Genomic DNA, 27,860 nt, shown 5'->3' with positions numbered 1-27,860 from the left:
TCATCTTTGATTTTACCCTACTTTGTATCTCCAGGACCCAGTCCACCATTGACATGTCATGATTTCATATCCAAGTGGAGTCAGTTCTTTTTCTACTTGTCCTGCTCTTGTCCTAGTTCACGCCACCATCCCCATCTGCTGGGCCTCTGCTCTCTCTGCTTCTGATCTTGTCCTGTCTTCCACCTGTTCTCCTCCCAGCAAACAGAGTGATCCATTCAACTTAAAACCAGCCATCCCACCCTACCTGCTTAAGACACTTTAATGACTTCTCATTGTCCTTAAAACATAAAACAGTATGACTCACTGGCTTGTTGTGCCCCATGGACCTCCCAACCTCAACTAGTGTCTCTCACAGCCTCACTCACAAAACACCAGCACTGACTTCCTTTCAGTCCTTGAGACACACTTTTGTGTCTTTGCAGATGTTCTTCCTTCTCTTTGCAAAGCTCTTTTCCCAACTCTCTGAGTATCAGACACTCTCAGCTGTCTGACTCAGCTTAAATGTCTCTCAGAGAAAAGCTCCCTGACCATCTAATCCAAGACGTTGCCCTTTTCTCTCCCCCCACCCCGCCCCGCCATGACTCTCTATTCCAGATTACTGATTCCTTGTAGCATTTATCGGTTTGTGGTTATTTTGTCCTGTCTGCTTGCTTTGAGGAGCTCTCTCCTGTGCTGGTTTACAAAGTCCATGAGGGGAAACAACCCAGCACCTGTCCCAATCCCACCATCATAGATAATTATATTCTTAAGATAAATTTCTAGAACTAGTATTTGATCAAAAACATGTCCTTTATGTTACTTTATGTTATAAAGTCACAAAACGACAATGTTGAATGTACATTTTTCTCCTTTTTGGTGTGTGTGGAAAAATACTCAGTAATATGGAGACAGTATTTTTAAAGAATAACAGAGAGTGAGAGAGGGAGAGAGAGAGAGAGAGAGAGAGAGAGAGAGAGAGAGAGAGAGAGAGAAAGAGAGAGAGAAGTGACTATGTAGCATACTTCCAAGACTTTCAAGAAATGTAAAATTAAATTTACAATAAACTGGAAGAACAAATATAAGGAGTTTGGTATTTGCTTCAGTGACTAATCTTATCACAATTTCTCGCATAAAAGCAAAGAGTTTCTTGGTCTCATGTATCTGCAATAATTGTCTGTATCTTATCCTTGCATCTTGGAGAGATACCTTTCTCAATATTTGTGATTTAGCTCCAAGAAGTTCCTTTTGCTATTTCCTTAAGATATTAATTTTTTGCCAAACTGGTTTGGCTCAGTGGATAGAGCATCAGCCTGCGGACTGAAAGGTCCCAGGTTCGATTCCGGTCAAGGGCATGTACCTTGGTTGCGGGCACATCCCCAGTAGGAGGTGTGCAGGAGGCAGCTGGTCGATGTTTCTCTCTCATCGATGTTTCTAACTCTCTATCCCTCTCCCTTCCTCTCTGTAAAAAATCAATAAAACATATTTTAAAAAAAGATATTAATTTTTTAAAAACAACAACTTGTTAATCTTCACCTTGAATTACCAGTAAGGAGTGCTGTGAGAATTAAACCTGTTTCCCAGATCAGATTGGCAGGGCTGCATGAACCTGACAGTTTCCATGAACTTGGGGAATGCAAGTTGAAACTACCTCCCTGGAGGACACTCTGGCAATATGTATAACAATGAAGTGTCCTTCCCTTTGAATGTACCTAGAAATCTGTCCAAAAGTGAGCTCACGGGGAGGGAGCTTCAGGAGGGCCGGTGAGGTGCAGAGATGGCGTCACTGAAGAGTCCTGTCTTGAGCTGAATTTAAAAAAAAAAACCAACACGTTTTTATTAATTTGTTTTTCAGAGAGTGTGGAAGGGAGAGAGAGAGAGAGAGAGAGAGAGAGAGAGAGAGAGAGAGAGAGAGAGAGAGCCATTGATGTGAGAAATATCTATCAGTTGCCTCCCACACACACCCTGAGCAGGAATCGAACCGGTAACATTTCAGTGCAACCTTTTGGTTGACTGGTTGGTGTTAGTTGGGAGCTGGGGAGCTCTGAAGAGAGCTCCAGGCAAGAGTAGCAACAGAGTCATGAGATGAGCTGGTCAGGGGACCGTCCCTTTAGGGGGCTGCAGAGGACGCACACCGAGACTAGGCAGGGAGGACTGGTGGAGGCCTGGTCATACAGTCCTGCTGGCTGTGCCAGGGGACGCTGACTTTATTCCGTACACCAGGGCCCCAAAGCTTTGTCTGTAAAGTACCAGAGGGTGCTACAAAAGCAGCCACGGACAGTGTATAATGTGTGGGCGTGGCTGTGTTCCAGTGGAAATAGCCTGTAACGTGGCAAGAGCTTGCGTGCCCATAACAGAGGATGGGCGGCCCCACCAGTGTTCCTTGGAGAGCAGCAAAGAACATTGATGAGGGGGAAGCTGATTGAATGATTCTCTCATCACTGATGTTTTTCTCTCTCTCCCCCTTCCTTTCTGAAATAAAAACAAATACATATAAAAAATGCCCGAGTAAACAGTATTATTGTTATTATTTTTTAATCCTCATCTGAGGACATGCTTACAAATAGAAAGGGAGAGAGAGAGAGAGAGAGAGAGAGAGAGAGAGAGAGAGAGAGAGAGAGAGAAACATCAATCGGTTAACTTTACTGGAGATCAAACCCACAACCTCCCAGGTAGGTACCCCGTGCAGGAATCAAACCTGCAACCTTTTGGTGCACAGAATGATTCTCAACCGAGTCACTCCAGCTGGACAACAGTAAACATTATTAACTTTTAAAAACTTCAAACCTTGAGAACATGCCTTTTTAATATTCTGGATTGATGAAATAGGACATATTCATAAAGCAATGCTAGTCATGTCACAGTATGATGGTTGTCTTGAAGATAACCACTCATGAGATAGTTTGAGTTGTGAGCTGAACTAGCCATCTTTTTCATGGACCACATATTTCTGGAAAGAACACCTGACAGACAAGTTATGTTACCCGTGTTGGATATTTGGCAGATATTTTCTATAGATGAATGAAGTGAGCCTGTCACGTCAAGAAAAACAACTGACAGTGTTTGATAAAATTTGAGCTTCCAGTAATAAATTACAATTTTGAAAAACATTTAACTACCATTGATAGATAGCCTGATAGCTAGTCAGGGGCCGACAGCTGGTATTCGGAATACTTAAAATTGACTTTTCTGACAATGTCAGTGGTGACATCGAAAATTGTCTAAAATACCTTTATTAATTTGAGAGAGGGAGAGAAAGAGAGAAACATCAATTTGTTGTTCCACTTACTTATTGGCTAGTCCTTGTATGTGCCCTGACTGGGGATCAAGCCCACAATCTTGGTGTATCCAATGATGCTATAACCAACTGAGCTGCCTGGCCAGGACTGTTATTTTTTAAATATTGTATAATGTAATGTGCCAATATTTGGACGATCTCCATAACTCAGTGGACCAGTATTTTCCAAAATATCAATTGGGGTTTTTTTTTCATATATTGATTTCTGAGAGGAAGGGAGAGATAGAAACATTAACACCAGAAAGACTGAAACTTAGTATATACCTATATTGCCCAAAAGCAGTCAAAATGACTGCATTGTGAAAGATTAACTAATGTGTAAAGAAATTTGTTTAAAATTAAGTTTTAATATTTTGTATATTATTTAGTTATATAACAAGTTATTAACAAGTAAATACAGTTATATAACAAGTAAATATTAACAAAAAAATTTACTTCACTTGGAAAAATAATTTATGATTTGTACATTTTATGCAAATGAAAGTGGAAATCTTTTTATGTGTACATCTTCCGCAAACATACTTTTGACATTTTCACATATATTATTTGTTTTGTTGTTGTGGCAAAGTTGTACTTGACAAATTTGGCGTTTGTTAAAATGGGTTGCATTTGATGATGTTGCAGTTGATCTTTGTGGGTCTTCATGTTCTGATAAATTTTTCTGTCTTCCAGCTCTGTATTCGGTGGAAAGCTGTTCTGCTAATTGAAACAAGAACTCTTTTCGTTCTATTTGTATTCCTGTCATTTCTTTGTAAAAGATCCAAGCATTTATAGCAGCCAAATCTAAAATATCGAAAAATATTTGGAGGGGCCATCTACGAGAACTAGCTTTTACTGTGTATTTTCTGGCCATTTGATCCGCCATATGAACTCCAAATTTTGTGCTGTTATAAAATTGAATGGGCCCTAACCGGTTTGGCTCAGTGGATCGAGCGTCGGCCTGCAGACTGAAAGGTCCCAGGTTCGATCCCGGCCAAGGGCATGTACCTTGGTTGCGGGCACATCCCCAGTAGGTGTGCAGGAGGCAGCTGATCCATGTTCCTCTGTCTTCGATGTTTCTAACTCTCTATACCTCTCCCTTCCGCTCTATGAAAAATCAATAAAATATATTAAAAAAAATTGAATAGATTCCGGTAACATTTTTTTATTACTTTTATCAATTTTCACAAATTTATGCTTAGAACTTAGAACAGCTACTCTTTTATTTGGTTTGCTTTTATATATTGTAAGAACACAATTCTCTGATTTATATAGCAGAGTGGAAAAACGAGGCATGTTATCCTTCGTTTGTTTGGCTGCTTTGGGTAGTTCTCTTTTGTTTCCTCTAATAGTTCCAACTAGAGTTGTTTGTTTGGCCAATAATTTTGTTGCGAGTGACATGCTAGTGAAAAAGTTATCAGTCGTGATATTTCTTCCACAGCCTGTATATGGCTAGACAAGTTTCAGAACAACGTGTTCACTGAGAAGCACTGACGATGGTTGTTGTTCATCTTTCCCCAAATAAGGAAAACCATTCAAAACATATTTGCTACTAACATCTGATGCAAGCCAGAATTTGATGCCAAATTTGTTGGGTTTATTAGGCATATACTGTGTAAACCTGCACCTGGCTTTTGACGGAAATAATTGCTCGTCAACTGTTATATTTTGCCCTGGTTGATAGCAAGCTTGACTATTTTCAATGAACTTGTCCCCTACTTCCGAAACCAAGGCAAACTTATTTGTTTGTAGGTGCCTACTTCTTTCGGTTCTTTTGTCAAAACGAATAAATCGTAGGATTTGCTTGAACTTTTCTCTCGCCAGTTTTCCTGAAGAATTCGGGACCCCACTTTGCTGACCATAAATAACTGAGTTTTAAATTTTTTGCCTCGTAGGCTCCACGAGCATATGAAATCCCAGTACATGTTCCCGGTAACGTTGTTGTCCAGTCGTTCCTCAGAATTCGGCGGCCTTCTTCCTCTGTGCACTTCTTTATGTTTGATAACATAGTTATCTACTATCAGGGAGAACGCACTGATAGGATTATCTGCCATAATGTTCCTTTCTGCGTAGCCTGTTGGCCCTTTCATACCCTTGAAAATACAAGTAGATGGTAACCTTCCAGAAATACCACCTTCGTTAAATTTTGACCACACAGTACCATTGGCAGCTGTTTCGGTCTCCTGAAAGGTGTGTTCAGTTTCTTCATCAGAGTCTGAACTACTTAGCACCCTACACCTTTTCCTGGGCATATTGATGGCACTTTCCTTTTCATCATTGGTGATCGACTCTTCATCGCTATCTTCAGTGTCAGATATTTCACTTTGAATATAATCCGCTTCATTTTCAGATGATAGTTCAGAATTTGTTGCATCTGATTCTATATCGGTGCACTCTTCACTTATGTTCGTTAGCTTTTCCAATAACTCCCTTCTATTCGACATTTCTTTCATGAATTTAGGGAGCAAAAGAAATAAAATAAACAACTTATTAGAACAAGTATCACTGCATAAAGATTCGAATAACAAGTACTAGTTTAGCTTATTGAGCAACTGCAACTTATCAAGTATCGACAATTTATCATGTACTTGTATGTTATCATGTGATGGTAATCGAAAAAAAATGAAAACTGTTATTTCAATACAGAGCCGAACTGGTCATATAAGAAATTTACTCAATTCAATAATAAGAGTCATTTGATTATTTAAAATTTCCCCAAGCAGTCAAAATGACTGCTTTGAGGCAATATAGGTAGAATATATATATATATATATATATATATATATATATATATATATATATACCAGAAATGAAGGAGAGGGGAGGTAACTACAATTATTAATAAACACATTTATATATTGTACAAAAAGTCACAAAATTCTAAGACATTGTGTCCTTATATACATAATTGTTTTTCTAATTGAAATTAAAAAGCAGTCAAAATGACTTCCTTGGGCAATCTAATGTTAATAATGAGGGAGAATCATTGATTAACTGCATCCTGTATACCCCTACTGGGGATTGAGCCTGCAACCTGGGTAAGTGCCCTTGACTAGAATTGAACCTGGGACCCTTCAGTCTGCAGGCTGACACTCTATCCACTGAGCCAACCCAGCTAGGGTGAAAATATCAATAGGTTTTAATGTAAGAGTATGAAAAACCATGGATATAGTTTCAGATGCCACACTGTTAACTAATCTTTAAGAAACTACCACTTCCTCAGTTTTGGTGTAGTATCAGAACAGCCACAAGTACCAGAAGAGACCATAAAATCCTCCTCCCTTTTCCTACTATATACTGGGGGTGAGGCTGGATTTTCTTTCTTTCCTTTTTAAAAAAAATTCTTTATAATTATTTTTTTAAATATATTTTATTAATTTTTTACAGAGAGGAAGGGAGAGAGATAGAGAGTTAGAAACATCAATGAGAGAGAAACATCAATCAGCTGCCTCCTGCACATCTCCCACTGGGGATATGCCCGCAACCCAGGTACATGCCCTTGACCAGAATCGAACCTGGGACCTTTCAGTCCGCAGGCCGACGCTCTGTCCACTGAGCCAAACCGGTTTCGGCATTTTTTAAATTCTCACCGAGCATATGTTTTTATTGATTTGGAGAGGAAGTGAGTGAGTAAGTGAAGGAGGGAGGGAGAGGGAGGGGAACAGGGGAACAGGGGAACAGGGAGAGGGAGAGGGAGAGGGAGAGGGAGAGGGAGAGAGGGAGGGAGGGAGGGGGAGAGAGAGAGAGAGAGAGAGAGAGAGAGAGACATTGATGTGAGAGAGAAGCATTGATTGAACCCACAACCTGGGTATGTGCCCTGACTGGAATTGAACCTGCGACCAGTTGGTGCTCGGGACAACGCTCTAACTGACCGAGCCACACTGGCAGTGTACTTTGGGGATCTTTTGACAATATCTACCAAAAGTGAACATGATCTACCCTCCAACCCAACAATTCTACTTAATGTATATATCCGACAGAAATGCATACATGTGCTCATCAAAAGAGAGAATATACATAAGCAGCATTACTCATATAGCTAAAAACTGGAACTACTCAAAAATCTAGTATACTGACATAATGAAAGACTATATAACAATGAGAATGAACTATAATTAAATGTTACAAAATGAATGTATCTCACAGTAATCTTTAGTGAAGGAAGTCAGGCACAAGAGTATATACAATGTGATTCTGTTTATATAAAACTAAATCAAAACTAATCTGGGTATTAGAAGTTAGGATAAGGTTACTCTAGGAAGGAGGGCAGTGACTTAAAGAGGGCACAGGGTATTTCTAGGGGTGCTGGAAAGGTTGTTTCTTGATTCGGGAGCTGTGTTCAACTTGTGAAAATTCATGGACCTGTAGTTATATTTTTATTTATATTGAAAAAAAAGAAGAAAAAGAGGCAAAATGAAGCAAAATATTAGCATGTGTTTGATTTTTTTCTCGACTTTTATATATATTTAAATTGCTATCTACATTTAAAATATCTTAAAAATAGTCCGGCTGGTGTGTCTCAGTGGTTGAGCTTCAACCTATGAACCAGGAGGTCAAGGTTTGATTCCTGGTCAGGGCACATGCCCAGGTTGCGGGCTCGATCCCCAGTAAAGGGCGTGCAGGAGGCAGCTGATCAATGCCTCTTTCTCATCATTGCTGTTTCTATCTCTCTCCCTTCCTCTCTGAAATTAATTAAAAAAAAAAAATATATATATATATATATCTCCTATATAATAAAACCCTAATATGCAAATCGACTGAAAGGCGGAATGGCTGATTGCTATGACACACACTGCCCCCCAGAGGGAGGTGATTGGGGCTGGGCGGGCCAGCGGATGGTGCCAGACCACCAGCTGGGGGCCCCCTGCCCCCCAATTGCCCTGCCTGCTGGTCGCCCTGCAGATGGACCTGATCGCTAGTCAGGCCTAGGGACCCTACCCTATATACTGGGAACAGGTTCTTAGATTTAAAAATTAAAACCTGGCAAGGCTACTCTAACACTGAAAAAAACAGGATGATGCAGTGATGACATGCATGGGCTCTGGCTTGCACATTTTGTGCTCAACCCTGATTCTGACACTTATAATAACTGTGTGACAAAGCCAATTAGTTACTTAACTTCTCTCTGCTTCAGTTTTCCACCCATAAGATGGGGAAAATGGTACTACTGCCACAGAAGGATCATGCTATGTACTATTTTTTATAATTAGGGCAAAAAAATGTAGCTGCCCATACAACAGTAAGATGCCTTTCACCTGTGGGAAAAGTATGGTCATTGGTGCATGCAGCAGCCTGGATTGCGAGAGGGATGTCTGACTGCCGGTTTAGGCCCGACATCCCCTGAGGGGTCCTGGATTGTGAGACTGTCCTCTCACTCCTGCACCCCTCTGTGGGAGGTGACCAGGCGGGCAGATCAGAGGATGGTGCTCCCCCCTCCCCCGCCCCGCCACAGGCCTCCCTCAGCGGGAGGCAACTGGGCCAACAGGGGAAGGCGCCACCCCCATCACCCTGCCACTGCCGCTGCCACCAGCCTCCCTCTGCAGGAGGCGACTGGGTCGCTGATCAGGGGACAGTGCTGGCTGGCACAGGCACCCCATCACACCGCTGCTGGTCACTGCTGCTTCCCCCCACCCCCTTCCCGCCCCATCACCATCCCTTCCCTCTGCCCACTGGCATGCGCCTTGGCTGGCCTGGTGCCACCTGCTCGCCCGCCCGGCCCCCCTGCCGACGGGTGGTTCTCTTGTTTGGTCGATTTGCATATTACGCTTTTATTATATACGTCCTATATTATAGGATAAAGCATGTAGGCACTGCTAATATAGTCTTTCTTAAGCACCGAAAAGTGCCAATTCTTCACTGTCCTGCGGGGCTATTATTTCCGAGGACTCCCATCTATTTGACTCACCTGAATAGCTGCTTCTGGGGACTTTTCTCTCAAGCATCAATGTTTCCTTTCCATTCTCCAAATTGTAGTTCTCAGGCTTGGAAACTGGAAGCCCTGCTCAAAACAAAGAAAGGAAGAAAGAAAGAAATGGGACTTACTAATAGCTATTTGTGATGGGCAAACATCTATCGTAGAGCATAGTGCCAAATCCCTGATCTACAAAGAGGACGGGAATTACAGGAAGATCTGGAGTGAGGGAAGATGGACCTCCACATGAAGCTTAAAACATCTGCAGGAATCTGGGCCTGGTAAGGAGTTTCTATGCACTGGAAAACACAAGTGTTCATGCCTGTCAAAAGAGGAGAACTTATCTTTCTTCACTGAGGACGTTCCAGAGAGACGCTGCAGACCGATCCTCAGCTTAGGGAAGGAACTGGAGAAAACAGGACCCCAGGGGCAGCACCACACGTTGTGACTGTGGTAACTAGAATTTTTGTCTTCTGCTTTTCCTTTCTTCCTTCTTTAGCTACTAGAACCCACTTTCGTAGGGAATTTATTACATGAGGTTGGGGAGGGGCTAACATAGTTCTTACCACATCCATACAAACACATAAATGCACTTGTACACGTGTGTGCACACATATGCACACAGGTACACACAGGCTCCAAACTGCCCAGAGTAACCTATTTCCCTGGTTCTAGTCGTTGTTTCATTAGCCAACATGTGACCCTCTTTGCTGAAACTCCTAGGATAGAAGCACTGCCTTTTTTACCTTAGTTCTCTAATTGGAAGAATAATATAACCCTAGAGCTACTAAAGGCCATCTTTGCCACATGGGGAGACCCTAGGAATAAAGCCAGTAGGGCAAAGCCAAGCCACAGGATTTAAAAAAGAAAAAAGAAATTCCTGGTTATATATTGGATTCCCTGAATCAAGATTTTTCCCATGTGGGGAATGGAATCCAATACCTAAACCCACCTCTCTTCATTAACAGAAGCCTTCATCGCCAGGGGATGGGCTCCAACACTGTTACCTGAGGAAAGTGGCGGAAACCCAGTGCAGCTGGGAGAAGTATTCACCCCTGGAGGAAAGGTAGGGATACGTATGAGGCCCAGCATTATGACTGAAGGAAGACAGAAATATTTATAAGTCCACACTTAATCCAGGTTCACAATGCCTACGTAAGAGCAAGCTTAATCAGATAAAAAACACCCCATCTTTCCCACCTCCCATCAATATGCCAATGGATTTAACTGTTTTGTAGAAAGACAGGTAAATAACCCAATTTAACTTCAAAAGCCACATTTTGAAGGCAGAGATGAGCAATAACATTTGGGCTACAGTACAGAAGCAAACGTATGTTGTAGTATTCATTTTCACCTTGATGATACTTCCAGATCATGGTGTGGGGCAATCAAGTACAAGTAAAAAGCCAAAGTCTTACTGCTGCTGAGAAAGTGCAATTTAGTTCTATCAAAGGACTACCAATAGAGAAAGTAACTATGGAGGAGCACCAAAATCTATATACAAATACCATCCAATCTTTTCGAGTCCTGAGCTGCGCATATGAAAAGCACAACGTTAAGTAGACCACAACAGCTGGGGGGTAACATGCTGAGGACAGACTTTAGAAATGACAGATTTCTAGAAAGTGAGGCTGTACTTATCCCATATCAGTATCGACAAGCTGTTAATGTGGGCTTTTAGTTGAAAATTCATAAGGCCACAAACTTCAAAGAAGAGAAATACCTTAAAAAGTAATTTGCCCTCTCTAGGGGTAAGCACTGCACCTTAGGGATAAGGGGAAAACGAAAACAGAACCATCTGAAAAAAAAAAAAAATTAGGCAGGATCAACGGTTACTCAATTCCAAAAGATACCCAGGAAAATGTTATCTCTTTAAAAAAATAGATTAATTTACTTAACTTACAATAAATATGGTGGGTTTTTTTTAATCAATGGAAAAAAAGAAGACTCCCTGCCCCCTAAGCTAGTGTGAATTAGGTTTCTGTCACTTCAATCCAAAAAATCCTAATACAAAACAAGCATAGGCAGTTCACCAAGAACCTAGAACAGGAATAGATTGTCTCTGGGTCCAACAGGATTCAGACTTTATGACTCCTGAATGGAAAAGCGAAGGCTTTGTGAAGCTATTTCACTGTCAATAAGGAATGCTGTCCCTGAGCAGACTGCAGAGGCACAATGAGAAGCCGTCCTTACAGAGCGAGACCAGGTTCCTATAGTTCTCCAGCATCACGTCCCTCTGTGCAGGATCCAGCTTCCCCCACTCCTCGGGGGTAAGGTCCATGGCCACATCCTTGAATGTCACGGACGCCTAAGACACAAAACATACTTCTGTTCACCATCTTTCACTTGACAGCATCCCTCGCCCCCCGCAGTTCTGGTGGCCCTGGAGCAGAGCGACTGAGTACATCTAAAGTGACAGCGATACATGACAAGTGTTCTAATAGTATTCAGAGTCTGAATATTCTATGTAAAGCCACTGGCATCAGTTATGTGCCATGCGCGCTCTGCTAGGTTCAATATGAGAGTTTCTCCATTGAGAGACATCACTTTTCTGGGAAATAAAGAGTTAAAAATAAAACATGAACTAATGAGTTGATGATGCAGTTTGGCAAAGTAGACAAAATAGAGGAGGAAAAAAAGCCTGTCTGCATAACTCTCCTTGTGCGTCCTCAATAAAAACTTGAAGAATCAATCTAGCCAATCAGAAGATGAGTTGAAATACAGACCTTATTAGTGGATAAGTCATGGAATGAAATAAATGACTGGCAGTGAGCACCAAATCCAATTAAGCACGGAAATAATTTAAAGCAAAAAGCAGTAACTGAAAAATGATGGCAACAGACTGAGTAAGGGAACAGAAAGAACTGAGGTTTATGTGTAAATACCATAGAATTAAGTTTCTATAAGACAAAAAAAAATACAAAACTGTAAGGAGGTGAACACATATAAGTATTATTATATGCCTTTTTGTTTACTTATTTAAAGAATATGAAGTTTATTTTTACTTTTTAGAGAGTGAGGGAGAGAAAGAACAAGAGCGAGAGAGCGAGAGAAACATTGATGTGCTACAGACACATCGATCCCTTGTCTCCTGTATGTGCCCTGACTGCAACCTAGGTATGTGCCCTGACCATGAAATGAACCCGTGACCTCTGGTGCATGGACGACACTCCAACCAACTGAGCCATACCAGCCAAGGCATTACATGCCTTTTAAAATAAAACCATACAGAATGTGAATAATATTCCAAGGTTATTGAAATAAATATATATCAAATGCCTTAACTGGATAGAAAACACCTATTTAAACATTCATGAAGCATTTGCAAAAGTAACAAAGTAAATTTAAATAGATTCCAAGCATAAATAGAACAGAGCAAAAACTGATAATTGAAATAAACATCCGAATGTCAAAATAATAAAATGCAAAACCAATGCCAAATCACTAAAACTGTACTCAGAGGTGATTTCATAGCTTTAAACACTTCCATTTCATTAAAAAATAATGCAAATAAATTAGCAAAGCATACAGGTCAAGTTAGAGAAAGAACAACAAACTAAGAGAAACAAAGAATTACAGGATAAAAGCAGAAATTAAAGGTGGGGGGAGACAAGAACAATAGGTTAGCTGGGAGGTCTAAATAAGGTCAGTAGGTTGTAGTACTGTATCAATGCTAGTGTCCTGATTTTGGAAAATGAGAATAAAGTGAGGTAAAGTGTTATCTTTTGGAGAATATGAATGGAGGGTAAATCCTAACCCTAACCCTAGTATGTAAGAAATCTTTCTACCATTTACATTTCTTTAAACCTTAAATTATTTCAAAATAGTTTTCAAAAACGGAAATAATCTGAGACTTAAAAACATACAACAATCATCCTTGGAAAATAAAATAAAATGTAAATCTCTAAGTAGACAAGGAATTTTGAGGAAAAATGACTGAGATCTTACAGCCTGCATACCCCCAGCTAAATTGACACTCAATGAAAATTAACTTTCAGACGATTAGAAGAAAAAAATCGGGACACAACTGCAAACCAATGCACAAAAGGCAGAAACACACACACAAGAAACAAGGAAAGCATAGTAAATAGAACTATAAAAATCACATGGCAAAAAAAATTTGAAACATACGATCATATTAATGCAAATGAGTTAATTTCCCTTTAAAAAAAACAGTAAACTTTTTTTTTTTAATTGATTTCAGAGAGAAGGGAGAGGGAGAGAGAGAAACATGGATTGGCTGCCTCCTGTTCATTTTCTACTGGGGATTGAGCCCCCAACTCAGGCATGTGTCCTGACCAGGAATCAAACTATTGACCTCCTGGTGCATGGGACAACACTCAGCTAACTGCGCCACACTGGCCGGGTGAATTAATTTCCCTTAAAAAAAAGCCAAATCCTGTTTATTCCATAACCCTCCTAAAAACACCCCAAAGTTGGGGACTGGCAGTGGGAGAAATCAAAGGAAACATTACATGTCTGAATATAGGAGTGCAAGTTCACCAAGAGCATATGGAGAGATATACTGGGAAATCAAACTGTTACCCTCAGTAGGGAGAAGAAGGGGACTGAATTTGAGGAGGAAGTAATATTAGTTTTACATTTATATATGTCTGTGCTATTCACCTGGTTACAACCAACTAAGAATTAAAACTTTAATACTTTTAAAAAATGGAATACACGAAACACACAGTCCAGGCAAAGCATCACACCACACCTAATGCAATGCAAAAAGGACAAAAGTTTTTAAAAATTTCCATAAAAGGTTTAATCTACCCGAGGCTCTAACAGTCTTGAATCTAACATCAAAGTGTTCCTCTGGCACTTGTAGTTGGATTTTCCTTGGCTACTATGCTGGCCAGTGAGTTCAGGTAGGATTAATTGTATCTGACTCATGGGTGGTATGTGTACTTCCATGTGTGGGTGCAGGTATATTCCATAGTTCTGTCCAAATTGGTCCAAGAATGGGCCTAATAGCCGTTAAAGAGTTAACCCCTGGACTTCTGCTGGAATGACCAGGAGGGAAGCTGCCCTTTGTCTGGGGTCTTCAGCGTGGGAAGCTGTAAGCCTAGATGTGGTAGGGGCCAGCACTAGGAAGAAAGCTTGCTTGAGAGGAAAACCCACAGAGAGAAAAGAAGAAGTCAGTGAAATGGAGGAAATAGGTCCTAATGTTATTACTTGAGCTTATTTCTAGTTAGACCTGGATTTCTCAGTCATGATAGCCCATAAATACCTTTTTTTTTTTATTGCTTAAAGTATTACAAAGGGTATTACATATGTATCCATTTTATCCCCCCGCCCTAGACAGTCCCCTAGCCTCCCCTATCACCCAGTGTCTTATGTCCATTGGTTATGCTTATATGCATGCATACAAGTCCTTTAGTTGATCTCTTACCCCCCTACCTCCTGCCCCCCAACCCTCCACGGCCGTCCTGCTGCAGTTTGACAATCTGTTTGAGGCAGCTCTGCCTCTGTATCTATTATTGTTCAAAAGTTTATAATGGTCTCTATTGTCCATGAATGAGTGAGATCATGTGGTATTTTTCCTTTATTGACTGGCTTATTTCACTTAGCATAATGCTCTCCAGTTCCATCCATGACGTTGCAAATGGTAAGAGTTCCTTCCTTTTTACAGCAGCATAGTAGGCGTCCGGCCCGGGCAGCGGGGACCCACAGCTGCAGCGGCCCCGCGATCGTGGGCTTCGCTTTAGGCCCAGTCAAGGGACCCCTAGCTCTTGGGACTGCCAGCTTCGACCGTGCCCAGCTCCCATCGCTGGCTCCACCCCTACTTCCTGCTATCACTGGCCAGGGCGGCAAAGGCGCCTGATTCTCCGATCATGGCTAGGGGGCAGGGCAAAGGCGACCCCAGGGCCACCTTTGCCCTGCTCCCCAGCTCTTAGCTCCCCCCTGGGTTTCTGATCACTGTCAGTGGCAGGGGGCTTCTTCCTGCTTTCCCTTTCGCCTCCCTGCATTGTGCCTACATATGCAAATTAACCGCCATCTTGTTGGCAGTTAACTGCCAATCATAGTTGGCAGTTAACTGCCAATCATAGTTGGCAGTTAATTTGCATATAGCCCTGATTAGCCAATGAAAAGGGTATTGTCGTACGCCAATTACCATTTTTCTCTTTTATTAGTGTATATATATATATATGAATGAAGTAGCTATTATTAATAAAAAAGAAAAAAAGAAAGAAAAAACTGGTTAGCTGATAAAATTGTCAAATTACAATATCAAACACCTGAAACACTATAACCATATAAGATTGTATATCAACTATTCTTAAAGATAAATTTCAAATGAAAATAATTACATTTCTCAGATGTTGTAGGCTTTTTAGAAAATTAAGCCTAGGAATGAATATTCTAAAATTTAAAAAGGTACCTTTATAAAAGTTAATAAAAAGTGACAGGCATTGAAAAAGCATGTGATCCAAAATGCAACAGCCATATCTGATTATTAAAATATCTTCATAAAATACAAATAGAAAGATAGTTGCTAAATATCTTTCACTTAAAATCTTTCACTTAAAATCCTCTAAAACTCCTCATTGCACCTGGAATAAATCTTACAACCTGAACAAGACTGCAGGCTCTGGACCCCTTGCTCTGCACAACTTCCTGTCTCACTCTCCTCTTTACTCCAGCCACCCTGGGCTGTATTTCATTCCTAAAACCCGGGGAGCTCTTTCCCACCTCAGGGCCTTTGCACACACATCTGTGTCTGCAAGGCTCTTTGTTCAGGACTTCATAGGACTGACCTTTTTTCTCCTTTACATCTCATCTCCCCCCCAAAAAATCAACATGTGGAAAGTGTTAGATCTATCTCTACATCATAAAATTAAATAGAGTCTATTCATATTCTCTCATTTTTTGTTTTCAAATTTTTCATTCCACCTGCATTAGACTTTCAAAAGGAAAAAAAGTTGCAGTAAAATGTATTCATCTTAAATTCATTTAAAATGTTTTTGGTAAGATCAGAAATACTGATCTAATATGTTCCCCTAAATTAGTGGTTCTCAAACTTAGCTGCACATTAGAATCACCTCAGAATCTTTTTTAAAATCCTGATTTCTGGGCCTTATTTCACTTAACATTATGGTCTCTAGTTCCATCCATGCCATTGCAAATGGTAATAGTTCCTTCCTTGTTACAGCAGCATAGTATTCCATCCTGTAGATGTACCACAGTTTTCTAATCCATTCATCTACTGATGGGCACTTAGGCTGTTTCCAGATCTTAGCTATGGTGAATTGTGCTGCTATGAACATTGGGGTGCATATATACTTTCTGATTGGTGTTTCTGGTTTCTTGGGATATATTCCTAGAAGTGGGATCACAGGAATAAATGGCAGTTCCATTTTCAGTTTTTTGAGGAAACTCCATAGTGTCTTCCATAGTGGCTGCAACAGTCTGCATTCCCACCAGCAGTGCACAAGTGTTCCTTTTTCTCCACATCCTCTCCAGCACTTGTCGTTTATTGATTTGTTGATGATAGCCAGTCTGACAGATGTGAGATGGTACCTCATTGTTGTTTTGATTTGCATCACTCGGATGATTAGTGACTTTGAGCATGTTTTCATATGTCTCTTGGCTTTCTGAATGTCCCCTTTTGAAAGGTGTCTATCTAGGTCCTTTGCCCATTTTTTGATTGGACTGTTTAACTTCCTTTTGTTAATTTGTATGAGTTCCCTATAAATTTTGGAGATTAGGCCCTTATCAGATATGTCATTGGCAAATACGTTTTCCCACACAGTGGGTTTTCTCATTGTTTTGTTGATGGTTTCTTTTGCTGTGCAGAAGCTTTTTATTTTGATGTAGTCCCATTTATTCATTTTCTCTATAGTTTCAAGTGCCCTAAGAGCTGTATCAGTGAAGAAATTGCTTCGGCATATGTCTGAGATTTTGTTTCCTTTGGATTTTGCTAGTATTTGTATGGTTTCCCGTCGTATATTTAAGTCCTTTATCCATTTTGAGTTTATTTTTTGTGTATGGTGTAAGTTGGTGGTCTAGTTTCATTTTCTTGCATGTATCTGTCCAATTTTCCCAACACCATTTATTGAAGAGACTATCTTGGCTCCATTGTATGTTCTTGCCTCCTTTGTCAAATATTAATTGAGCATATTGGTTCAGGCCGATTTCTGGGCTCTCTATTCTATTCCATTGATCTATATGCCTGTTCTTGTGCCAGTACCAGGCAGTTTTGAGAACAGTGGCTTTGTAATACATCTTGATATCTGGTATTTAGATCCCACCTACTTTGTTCTTTTTCAGGATCGCTGCAGCTATTCGGGGTCTTTTTTTTTTTATTTATTCCGGATGAATTTTTGGAGAGTTCGTTATAGATCTGTGAAGTATGCCATTGGTATTTTAATGGGAAGTGCGTTGAATTTATAGATTGCTTTGGGTAGTATGGACATTTTAATGATGTTGATTCTACCAATCCATGAACATGGTATGTTCTTCCATCTGTTTATGTCTTCCTCTATATCTTTTTTCAATGTCCTGTAGTTTTCTGAGTAGAGGTCTTTTACCTCTTTAGTTAAGTTTATTCCTAGGTAGCTTAATTTTTTGGGTGCGATGGTAAACGGGATTGTTTTTATAATCTCTCTTTCTGAAAGTTCACTATTGTTGTATAGAAATGCCTCAGATTCCTTGGGGTTAATTTTGTATCCAGCTACATTGCCAAACTCATGTATTAAGTCTAGTAGCTTTTTGATGGAGTCTCTAGGGTTTTGTATGTATAATATCATGTCGTCTGCAAATAAGGACAGTTTTACTTCCTCTTTTCCAATTTGGATGCCTTTTATTTCTTCTTCTTGCCGAATTGCAATGGCTAACACTTCCAGTACTATGTTGAACAGGAGTGGTGAGAGGGGGCATCCCTGTCTTCTTCCTGTTCTTAGGGGAAATGGTGTTAGTTTTTGCCCGTTGAGTATGATGCTGGCTGTGGGCCTGTCATATATGGCTTTTATTATGTTGAGGTATGATCCTTCTACTCCCACCTTGCTGAGAGTTGTTATCAAAAATGGGTGTTGAATTTTGTCAAATGCTTTTTCTGCATCAATTGATATGACCATGTGTTTTTTTTCTATCAGTTTGTTTATGTGATGTATCATGTTTATTGATTTGCAGATATTGTCCATCCTTGCATCCCTGGGATAAATCCTACTTGGCCATGGTGTATGATCTTTCTGATGTACTGCTGGATCCAATTTGCTAAGATTTTGTTGAGGATTTTGGCATCTATGTTCAAGAGGGATATTGGCCTGTAATTCTCTTTTATTGTGTTGTCTTTACCTGGTTTTGGTATTAGGGTGATGCTGTCTTCATAGAATAATCTTGGAAGTGTTCCTTCCTCTTGAATTTTTTGTGGTAGTCTGTGGAGGATAGGTTTTAGATCTTCCTTGAATGTTTGGTAAAACTTCCCTGTGAAGCCATCTGGTCCTGGGCTTTTGTTTGATGGAAGCTTTGTGATGACTGCTTCAATTTCTTCCATACTTATTGGCCTGTTGAGATTATTAGATTCTTCCTGATTGAGTTTTGGAATGTTGTATTTTTCTAAGTATTTGTCCATTTCCTCCAGGTCGTCTAGTTTGTTGGAGTAGAGCTGTCCATAGTATTTTTTAACAATCATTTGTATTTCTGTGGGGTCTGTTGTTATTTCACCTCAATCATTTCTGATTTTTTTTTATTTGGGTCCTCTCTCTTTGCTTCTTGGTGAGTCTGGCTAGAGGTTTATCAATCTTGTTTATTCTTTCAAAGGACCAGCTCTTGGTTTCATTGATTTTCTGTATTGCTGTTTTGGTCTCTATGTCATTGTCATTTATTTCTGCTCTAGTCTTTATTGTCTCCTTCCTTCTGCTCACTCTGGGGTTTTCTTGTTGCTCTCTTTCTAATTCTTTGAGTTATAGAGTTAGATGATTTACTACCATTTTTTCTTATTTTTTGAGATAGGCCTGTAGAGCTATAAACTTCCCTCTCAGGACTGCTTTCAATGTGTCCCATAGGTTTTGGATTGTTGTGTTTTCATTATCATTAGTTTCCAGGATGTTTTTAATCTCTTCTTTGATCTCATTGGTAACCCAATCAATATTTAATAACATGCTATTCAGCTTCCAGGTGTTTGAGTATTTTGAGTTGTTTTTATTGTAGTTTAATTCTAATATTATGCCATCGTGTCTGCGAAGATGCTTTTTACGATTTCAATCTTCTTGAATTGGGGGATACTTTGCTTGTGACCCAATATATGGTCTCTTTTTGAATATGTCATATGAGCAGTTGAGTAGAATGTAAATTCCGTGGCTTTGGGTTGAAGTGTTCTGAAGATGTCTATTAAGTCCATGTGATCTAGTGAGTCATTTCGGATTGCTGTTTCTTTGCTGATTGTTTGTCTAGAGGACTTATCCAGTGCTGTCAGTGGTGTATTAAAGTCCCCTACTATGATTGTATTGTTGTCGATCTCTCCTTTGATATCTTCCAGGAGATTTTTTATGAATTTGGGTGCTCCTGCATTGGGGGCATATATGTTTACCAGGGTTATATCTTCTTGTTGTATTGATCCCTTTATTATTATGAAGTGGCCTTCCTTATCTCTTGTTATGGCCTTCACTTTGAGGTCTATTTTGTCCAATATAAGTATTGCTACCCCAGCTTTCTTTTCCTTTCCATTTGCCTGAAAGATATTTTTCCATCCTTTCACTTTCAGTCTGTGTGAGTCCCTTCTAATGAGGTGGGTTTCTTGTAGACAGCAGATGTATGGGTCATGTTTTTTTATCCACTCAGCCACTCGATGTCTTTTGGTTGGAGCATTTAGTCCGTTTACGTTTAAAGTTATTATTGAAAGGTACTTGTTTGTAACCATTTCTTTTTTTGTGTGGCTGTTTTCTTTCTGAGCTTTTTATTTCTTATTTTTATACCAGTCCCTTTAGCATTCCTTGCATTGCTGGCTTGGTGGTGACAAACTCCCTTAGCCTTTTTTTGTCTGTGAAGCTTCTTATTTCCCCTTCAAGTTTGAATGATAGCCTTGCTGGATAGAGTATTCTTGGATTCAGTCCTTTGCTTTGCATCACTTTGTAAATTTCAGTCCATTCTTTTCTGGCCTGATGTGTTTCTGTTGACAAATCATTTGACAATCTAATGGGAGATCCCTTGTATGTAACTTTCCGTCTCTCTCTTGCAGCCTGTAAGATTCTCTCTTTGTCCTGAACATTTGCCATGGTGATTATGATGTGTCTTGGTGTGGGTCTTTTCGGGTTCACCTTGTTTGGGACTCTCTGGGCTTGTGTGACTTTTTTCTTCCCCACCTCAGGAAAGTTTTCTGATATTATTTCTTCAAGTAGGTTTTCTAATCCTTGTTCATCCTTCTGTTGTTCTGGTACTCCTATTATTCGTATGTTGTTTCGTTTCATGTTGTCCCAAAGCTCCCTTAGGCTCTCCTCCTGTCTTTTAATTTTTTTCTCCAATTGCAGTACATTCTGGGTGTGTTTTGCTTCCTTGTCTTCTAATTCACTAATTCGGTCCTCCGCTTCTCCTAGTCAACTGTTGATACTTTCAATGGAGTTTTTCATTGCAGCTATATCACTCTTCATTTCTTCTTGGGTCTTACTTAGGTTGTTGATTTTTTCATCTGTTTCTTCTAGCTTCTTCCATATGTTATCGATTTTTTCATCTGTTTCTTCTAGCTTCTTCCATATGTTATCGATTTTTTCATCTGTTTCTTCTTGCTTCTTGCAGAGGTTGTCGATTTTTTCCTCCATCCGGTTTATGCACTCTAGGATCCTTATTCTGAATTCTTTATCTGTCATGTTGCATGCCTCTGTACTACTTAGCTGCTTTTCTGGAGAGTCCTCCTTCTCTTTCCTTTGGGGGTTTCTTTGTCTACCCATGTTTGATCTCACTGACATATCTAGACGTTGAGTCGTTCAGTGGTTGCTCCCTTGGTGACAGTGACTCCTTGGTCTGTGGTTGCTCTTCGGGCGGTTGCGGTAGCAGCTGCTCTTCAGTTGTCAGCAGCTCCTCTGGTGGGTGCTGTTCACAGCTGTGGTGGCTCTTCTGGCTGGTGGGGCGAGGTTTCACGTACAGCTGCTTTTCCTCAGCAGAGGATGTGGTGCTCAGGAGGTTGCTGTTGCTTGGATCTGCTGCGTTGATTTAAAGGCACAAAATACAACACAACAAGGCACCACGTACCAGGCACTATACACAAATATATTCACGATATTAATAACCCCAATTAAAGGTGACCACCTGAATTAAGAGAATTAGGGGATAAGGAAGAAGGAAGAGAAAAAGATAAAAGAGAAAAAGGAAAAGAAAAGTAGGGACCAAAAAAAGGGAGTGCAAAAATGAAATTAGTTAAAAGGAGGGGGGGAAATAAAAGCGAGAAAAGAAAAGAAAAAAAAAGAGCGAAAAGAGAGAATGAAGTGGAAGAGGGGAAGAGACTTTTTATATGAGGAGAATACTCCTATAGAACAGCCATTAATCCCAATAAATTCCAGCAACAGCTCCCTGGATATGAATGCAAACTAGAAACAACCAATAATATAACGATGAAAATAGAATGGTGAACACTAATCCCAAAATAAAATAAAGAAAAAATAAAATGGCACTTTAAAAAATGGTAAAATGGTAGCAGTAATAATACTGGTTAAAAATAAGAAGGTAGTAATTGAAAGGGTAAAATCAGGTGATGGAAAAAGAAGAAAAGAAAAAAAAAAAAAGAACAGAAAAAAAAAATGAAGAAAAATTGGTTTCTTAGTTAAAAAGTGAAAAAAGAAAAAAAAATTGCAGTTGTGAAGGTCCTTCGTTTCTTCTATTCTTCAGTGTGGATCGCCTTAGACCTTCCAGGTATTCAGGAGAGTGTTAAGTTTCCCTGCGATATACTGTTCCTCTGTGTTGTAAACCACAGTCCTTATTTTAAAGCATGCCGCATTTATTTCCCAGACTGCCTTATTTTGTGTTTAGCAAAGAGTCAGTTTGTGGGTCAGCCTCTGGGTGGCAGTGTTCTGGCGTTGGCCTCTGAGGCTATAGGGCCTCTCTGTCCAGTGGAAGTTCACTGCCCAGAGCTGACTGCGTAATAGTTAGTTACTGGCGCTATGTTGTTGCTGGGATTGAAAATCCCCCTATAGGCCAGACCCTGTTAACTCCCAGGGACTGATCAGGTTATCTTAATCCTTGATGTCGTACAGGGTGGAATCTGGGTGTGGCTGTGCTCCTTGCCTGGGGGCTGGGGGGAGGAGTCTCATTCTCTGGAGAGGGTGGCTGCCCCAGTCCTGGGCTCAGGGGTGTCTCAGCACTCAATTCACTACCACCTCTCCCAGCTCCCCCTCTTTCCCCAGTCTCTCCCCAGATTCCACTCCTCAGCACACTCTCCCTCTCTTCAGCACAGGTGAGTGTCTGTATCCGAAATGTCCCATGAACAGGATTCAGTGAAAACAAACAAACAAATGCCGGCCGCGGAAACGGGGAAGGCTTGGTTTCTGTAAGCTTCTTCTCTTACCGGGACTGCATGGTCAGGTCAGCTCTTCAGGCTGCCCCCTTTAGGCTCAGTCCTCCGTGATCACAGAACCCAGCTCTCAATTTCCCTGGCGGCGCCAGGAATCCCGCGGTTCTCCTTTCCCCCGTCAGGGGCTGTGCCTGTCCCAAGGGACGCGGCTGTCTGCCACGCGGTCTCCCTCCGACTCTCTGGGCTCAGAGGTCTGGCAAACTTTCCTGCCCAAATCCCTGTTTTTTTTTTACCTTTCCAGGGGAGTTCTGCTCTTCCCGGCTGCAAACCCTCTCACCAGCTGAGCAATTTCGCCAATTCGGTGTGAGTGTTACTAGCTTCAGCTGCTCGCTCCATTTGCTCTGGGACACGACCTGGGACACGTCTGCGTATATCGCCGCCATCTTGGTTCTCTCTAAATACCTTTCCCTTACATCAGTTTGAGTTGAGTTTTATCATCTGCAACTTAAAGCTTCTTGACTAATAGTCTTCAATACTAATGTAAGGCAGTTGAGAAACCAATGAATTCAGGCAAGTATATAAGGACCCCAAGAAGTCACTTTTACAAACAGTACCAATGTACAATATGGACTTTTTACACTTGGAATCACAGTAGCAAAGAAAAAGGCTAATTTAGGAATCGTGGGTTGTGGCATGCCACACACATCATGAAGAGCTCTTTTCTCTTACCTAACTTCTTTTAATAAAAATTTCAAACATACAAAACGTTGAAAGACCAATACATGAATCACCCATAGAGTACGACCACCATTTAAATTTTTTCTTTTTTTTCTTCTTTATTTCAGAGAGGAAGGGAGAGGGATAGACAGAGATAGAAACATCAATGATGAGAGAGAATCACTAATCAGCTGCCTCTCGCACACCCTCTACTGGGATAGAGCCCACAACCTGGCATGTGCCCTTGACCGAAATTGAACCCGGGACCTTTCAGTCTGCAAGCCAACACTCTACCCATTAAGCCAAATCAGCTAGGTCAACCACCACTTAGATTAATTCTTAATATTTGCCTTTGTTAAGACAGATTGGAAAATTGTTTCACTTTCTAAACTTGTGCATTCATCATCTTGGAGGGCTGGATTTTAACTCTTTAAGTTAAGCCTTCCATAGGCTTTCCTATTCAAGTGCTCTTCTGAACTTTTGAGCACTTACTATTTTCATAACTCACTTCAGCTCTAAAGAAAGGTGCTTTCTTAATTTCTTACATAACAGTCATGTGTATGTTGATTCCCTTGCAGAAACATAAATGTTAAGATATACCCCGAAGATTAAAAATGGTGGCAGGGTAAGTGGATGCTACACAGACACGCTCCCAGGACCAAATTGGAATTACAACTAAAATACAAAAGAATCCTGAATAATCAACTAAAGATTAAGATATGCCCCATATGTTCTATTAAAATAGTTTCCTACGTTACCAAGCTCAGCAACTAGCACAATAGGCAAAGAAGGGTAATTACGCTACTTACCTGCCTGTTGACTGACAATAAGTATAACTAGATGGAGAAGATGCCATGGGTTAGCAGAAAACATTTTCTACTGAGTCCATTAGCCACCCGAGTAGTCTTAGATTAGAACTCAGCTCTCCAGATGGGCTCTAGTAGACAAAGGAACTTGACATCAAGAAGAAGGGTGCGCCTGTACTCTGAGAAATAAGGTGGAATTTCAATAATCAGTACAGACTCACCTGGGATCTGGCTGTGAGGTGGAGAGCTGCCACTTCTCCCTTTTCTGTGCTCTTCTCTTGGGAATAGAAAGAATCCTGGAAAGACGTAGCTACGGGCAAGAAAGCGGTAACTGTGGGATCTAAATCTATGCTGTGCTTCAGATTTACAAGACAAAGATTCCTCCCTCTAGGAATGATGCTCCCGCAGGTACTGCACCTGAAGGCAGCCCAGACAACCCTTGACCCTGGGGTCATGGAGAAAGTCCAGGAACGTTGCCACTGGGACAGAACACCTACTGGCAGGTGTACCCTCTAATCGAGAAATGAGGATAAGCCAGTTTATTTCCAACCTTAATGTACATTAAATTAATATAAGAAAAATAGGCTCAGTTCTCAAAAATCACCCTGCAAGCTTATTTACATGTAGATCACTAGATTCCCCTTCCTAATAATTGCTACTAGTAGTTGGGTCTGAGGTGCACTCCAGAAATCTCATGAGCAGGCCATGGGTCAGGAGAAAACATTTTCTACTGAGTCCATTAGAAAAGGCTGACATGAAGTCACAGACCAAACTTCAAGAAAGACCGGGCTAGTCAACTACCGACCTCCGCGCCTGTTCTCCAAGATGCAAAACAGCAGTATCTGCGCGACGGACATAATACGAATGTTGTGCCACGGGAATAACAGAGGTGGGGAGGTATTTTCTGCCAGCCAAATAAGCTACGTTCCCAGACACACTGACAGCTGGGGGAAAAGAACGTGGGAGAAAAAGTGACTGAGGCTGTGCTCTGGCCTGAGCTGCTAACATTTTGGGGTGGCTTTCCAGGACCCACTGTGCACCAGCTCAGGGGGAGAGGGGGTGCCCCACACCAAGCCGTGCATTATCATGCAAGGAGCCCAGCCATGCCCCAGACAAAGGAGACTGGCAGAGCCGCCCGACAAGGGCCACCTCCCCGGGGGCAGCCCATTTCCTTTCGGGGAGGAAGGGCCACTTCCGCACACAGTCCAACAGCCCCGCAACTCTCACCTCTCTTCTCGGGCACCTCGGCCCAATCTGCCTCCATGATCCCCAATCCTCCCGGTTCCGAAGATTCGGAGCTCCCGTCTCCGCGCTCCTCCATCTGGACCTCTCGGCACGTCACAGCGAGAAGCCCCGTCCTCCCGCCGGCCGGCCCTCGGGGCGCTGCGGAAAGGCCGGGTCAGGTCAGGCCCCGCTTCTTCCTCGGGCCCGGGCCCTCGGCACCTGGATCCCGCGGGGGGCCAGGTCCCCCAGACCGATCCTCGGATGCCTGTTCCGGCCGCTCAGCACTGTACCTGCGGGGACCGAGCAGCTTGGAGGAGATGGCGCCGGGTTCGGGCTCTCTCTGAAGCCCGCGCCGGCCCGCGCCCCGCCCGTCGCGCCCGCCAGCACCGCGCTCGCACCCGCGTCCCCGGGAGGCGGCAGCCGCCAGAGGGAGTCCGGCCGGAGCGGGAGATGGGCTCATGGTCCGCCCTCGAGGCCCCTTCCACAAATGCGCGCTCCGGGCCCGGCACAGACTGCTGCCCCGGGGGCCGCCCCGGGAGCCGAGCGCTGAAAAGCGGCCTCCGAACCCCACTCACCTCCCATCCGGGCTTGACAAAGGCTCCGAACCTCTGGGGCCAGCTCGGAGCCGCGCATGCGTAAGAAGGGGATGGGGCGAGGCTGGCGAGCCTCATCCAGCCCAGAACTACGATTCCCAGAAGGCCCCGGGCACGGCCAACCTCCGTTTCTCAGCAGGTGGGAGCACACGTGGCGCTGTCGGGGGTGGGGTGGGGGGTGGGGGTGGGAATTGGGGTCGGGATGTGAAGAAGCCGACCTGCTCCTTCTCGGGAGAGTACAGGCTGCATCACCCACGTGAGGTCCATCGCCCTGGAGAGCGCTGACATCAGGGACTCGGAGCCTAGTCTGTGAGGCGCGGCTCTGGAGGGACCAGGGTCCGGTGCTCAGAGCCGCTGAGGAGTTCCATCTGCGTTAACCTAACGTAAGATGTATGCGAGCAGCCTATGCCTTTTCCGTATATTTTACCTCAACACACTCCTTGGCCTTCAAATAACACGAAAGGTGTACTTTTAGGAACAGTGGGGTGTACAGGGACACCGATGTCCGTGCGTCCATAGACGACTTGTAACACTGACAATTCACCAGTGAGGGAGAGAAGTGGAAAGTTTTCAAACAGTGCCGGTAAATCTGAGCAACATGTCCTTGTAAGCAAGCGTAACATCAACTTTATCAGAAGAGGCGGTTCCCTCAAAGCATGGTTAGTCTCTCCTCACCTACCCGCCCCGACTCAATGTTTCAGCTGCCTCCTCTTCACACGCCCATTTGCAAAAGCAGGAGTGCGAATATCCTCAGCTCTTCTCCCGCTGCGGTTACCGCCAAGTCCTGTTTCTTATTTCGTAAAGAACTCTCCCACGTGTCCATCTCTCTCTGGCCACTGGCTTTACCTTCGTTTTGGCCACCGCCCTTTCACTAGGGTGATGGTCAGCCTCCCAACTGATTTCTCTGACTCACTCAGCGTTGCTTTACACCAATCTGTTCTCCACCCTTTGCGGCCAGTGACCATCCTAAAGCAAGAACGTAACAGCACTTTACTGCTTAAAACTTGTCAGTGGCTTTTGCACACCTTGGGGAACGATGGTTTTTAGTTCCCACAGGATGGCACCCTTTGTCCAGCTCCCATTGTCTGTGCCTCCTGGTATTCACACCCTTATTTACCCCCCTTCCCACATCCCCCCCACCCTGCTCCCTGTGCAGCCCACATCCCCTCCCCTTAATGTGTTGCAAAGAGGGACCTGTAGGGAGAAACCAGGGGCAGGAACAGCTTTCTGGGCAGTGGATCCCCTAGAGGTCCTGCTGTGATCAGACCCCAGGACAGGGCAGGCAGGTGGAGATGGGGTTCCAGAGGGGTTCCTTATCTATGCCAATGGGAATCCTAGCCCTCAGGCTGTCACACCTTTTCCTCTGCAGTGGAGGTCTCAGCAGATCACACTGTGTGTGTGTGTGTCTGGAGTGGAGGATTACAGGGGTAGAGAACCAGCAAAACAGGGATCCGAGGCCTTCCTCCTGGTGACTGGGAACTGTCTTTATAGTTCCCAGTCCTGAGCTCTGCACAGGAGAACAGAGAGGAGCTGACTGATGGGGTCCTCTACTCCATGCCCCTGGAGGAGGCACAGGTGCCCATACATCTTCCAGCGTGCAGCATGGCCGCAGGGTGAGTGCAGGTGCTGAGGTGACCCAGACTCCAGGGTCCCATATAGTCAAAGGGAGCCCGAGGTTCCAGAAGCTGCCCTGCTACTCCCCTAGGTCCCTCCTAGAGTCCAATTTCCAAAGGAATCTGGGGCCCGTATCCTCCCCACAACCCACTCTAACTGTCCAGTCCCTTTCAGATGAGATGAAAGTCACTGCCCACAAAGTTTTAGGAATATCAGAAGAGAGACTTTGTACCATTTCCCATCATGTTCAGTCAAGAGTGTTTTTTGCATTTTTCTACAGATTTTCCCTTTCTAATGC

The 27,860-nt window shown here is 42.5% G+C and overlaps 1 protein-coding gene across 8 annotated transcripts; it reads right to left on the bottom strand.

Moving 5' to 3' along the window:
• Positions 1-1,708: 1,708 nt before the first annotated feature.
• LOC132217978 (zinc finger protein 286A-like) lies at positions 1,709-26,086 on the bottom strand. Of its 8 annotated transcripts, none has more exons than XR_009449063.1 (7): positions 25,931-26,083; positions 25,359-25,514; positions 24,353-24,441; positions 11,358-11,472; positions 9,376-9,463; positions 9,159-9,251; positions 1,709-1,782 (listed from the first exon to the last, which is right to left on the bottom strand). XR_009449063.1 is itself a non-coding variant. In XM_059668561.1 (7 exons), the coding sequence occupies exons 1-7, from the start codon at positions 25,986-25,988 to the stop codon at positions 1,760-1,762; spliced, it is 645 nt and encodes a 214-aa protein (XP_059524544.1). In that variant the 5' UTR covers positions 25,989-26,084; the 3' UTR covers positions 1,709-1,759. The 8 variants fall into 8 exon arrangements, 4 of the variants coding, with proteins under 4 accessions (XP_059524544.1, XP_059524547.1, XP_059524546.1 ...); XM_059668561.1 differs by having other exon boundaries at positions 9,376-9,486; positions 25,931-26,084; XR_009449064.1 differs by lacking the exon at positions 1,709-1,782 and adding an exon at positions 7,534-7,615.
• Positions 26,087-27,860: the final 1,774 nt, after the last annotated feature.

Source organism: Myotis daubentonii, chromosome 16 (genome assembly GCF_963259705.1).
Source record: "Myotis daubentonii chromosome 16, mMyoDau2.1, whole genome shotgun sequence".
NCBI classification, from domain to species: Eukaryota; Metazoa; Chordata; class Mammalia; order Chiroptera; family Vespertilionidae; genus Myotis; species Myotis daubentonii.
This window is presented reverse-complemented; position numbering and strand designations above follow the sequence as displayed.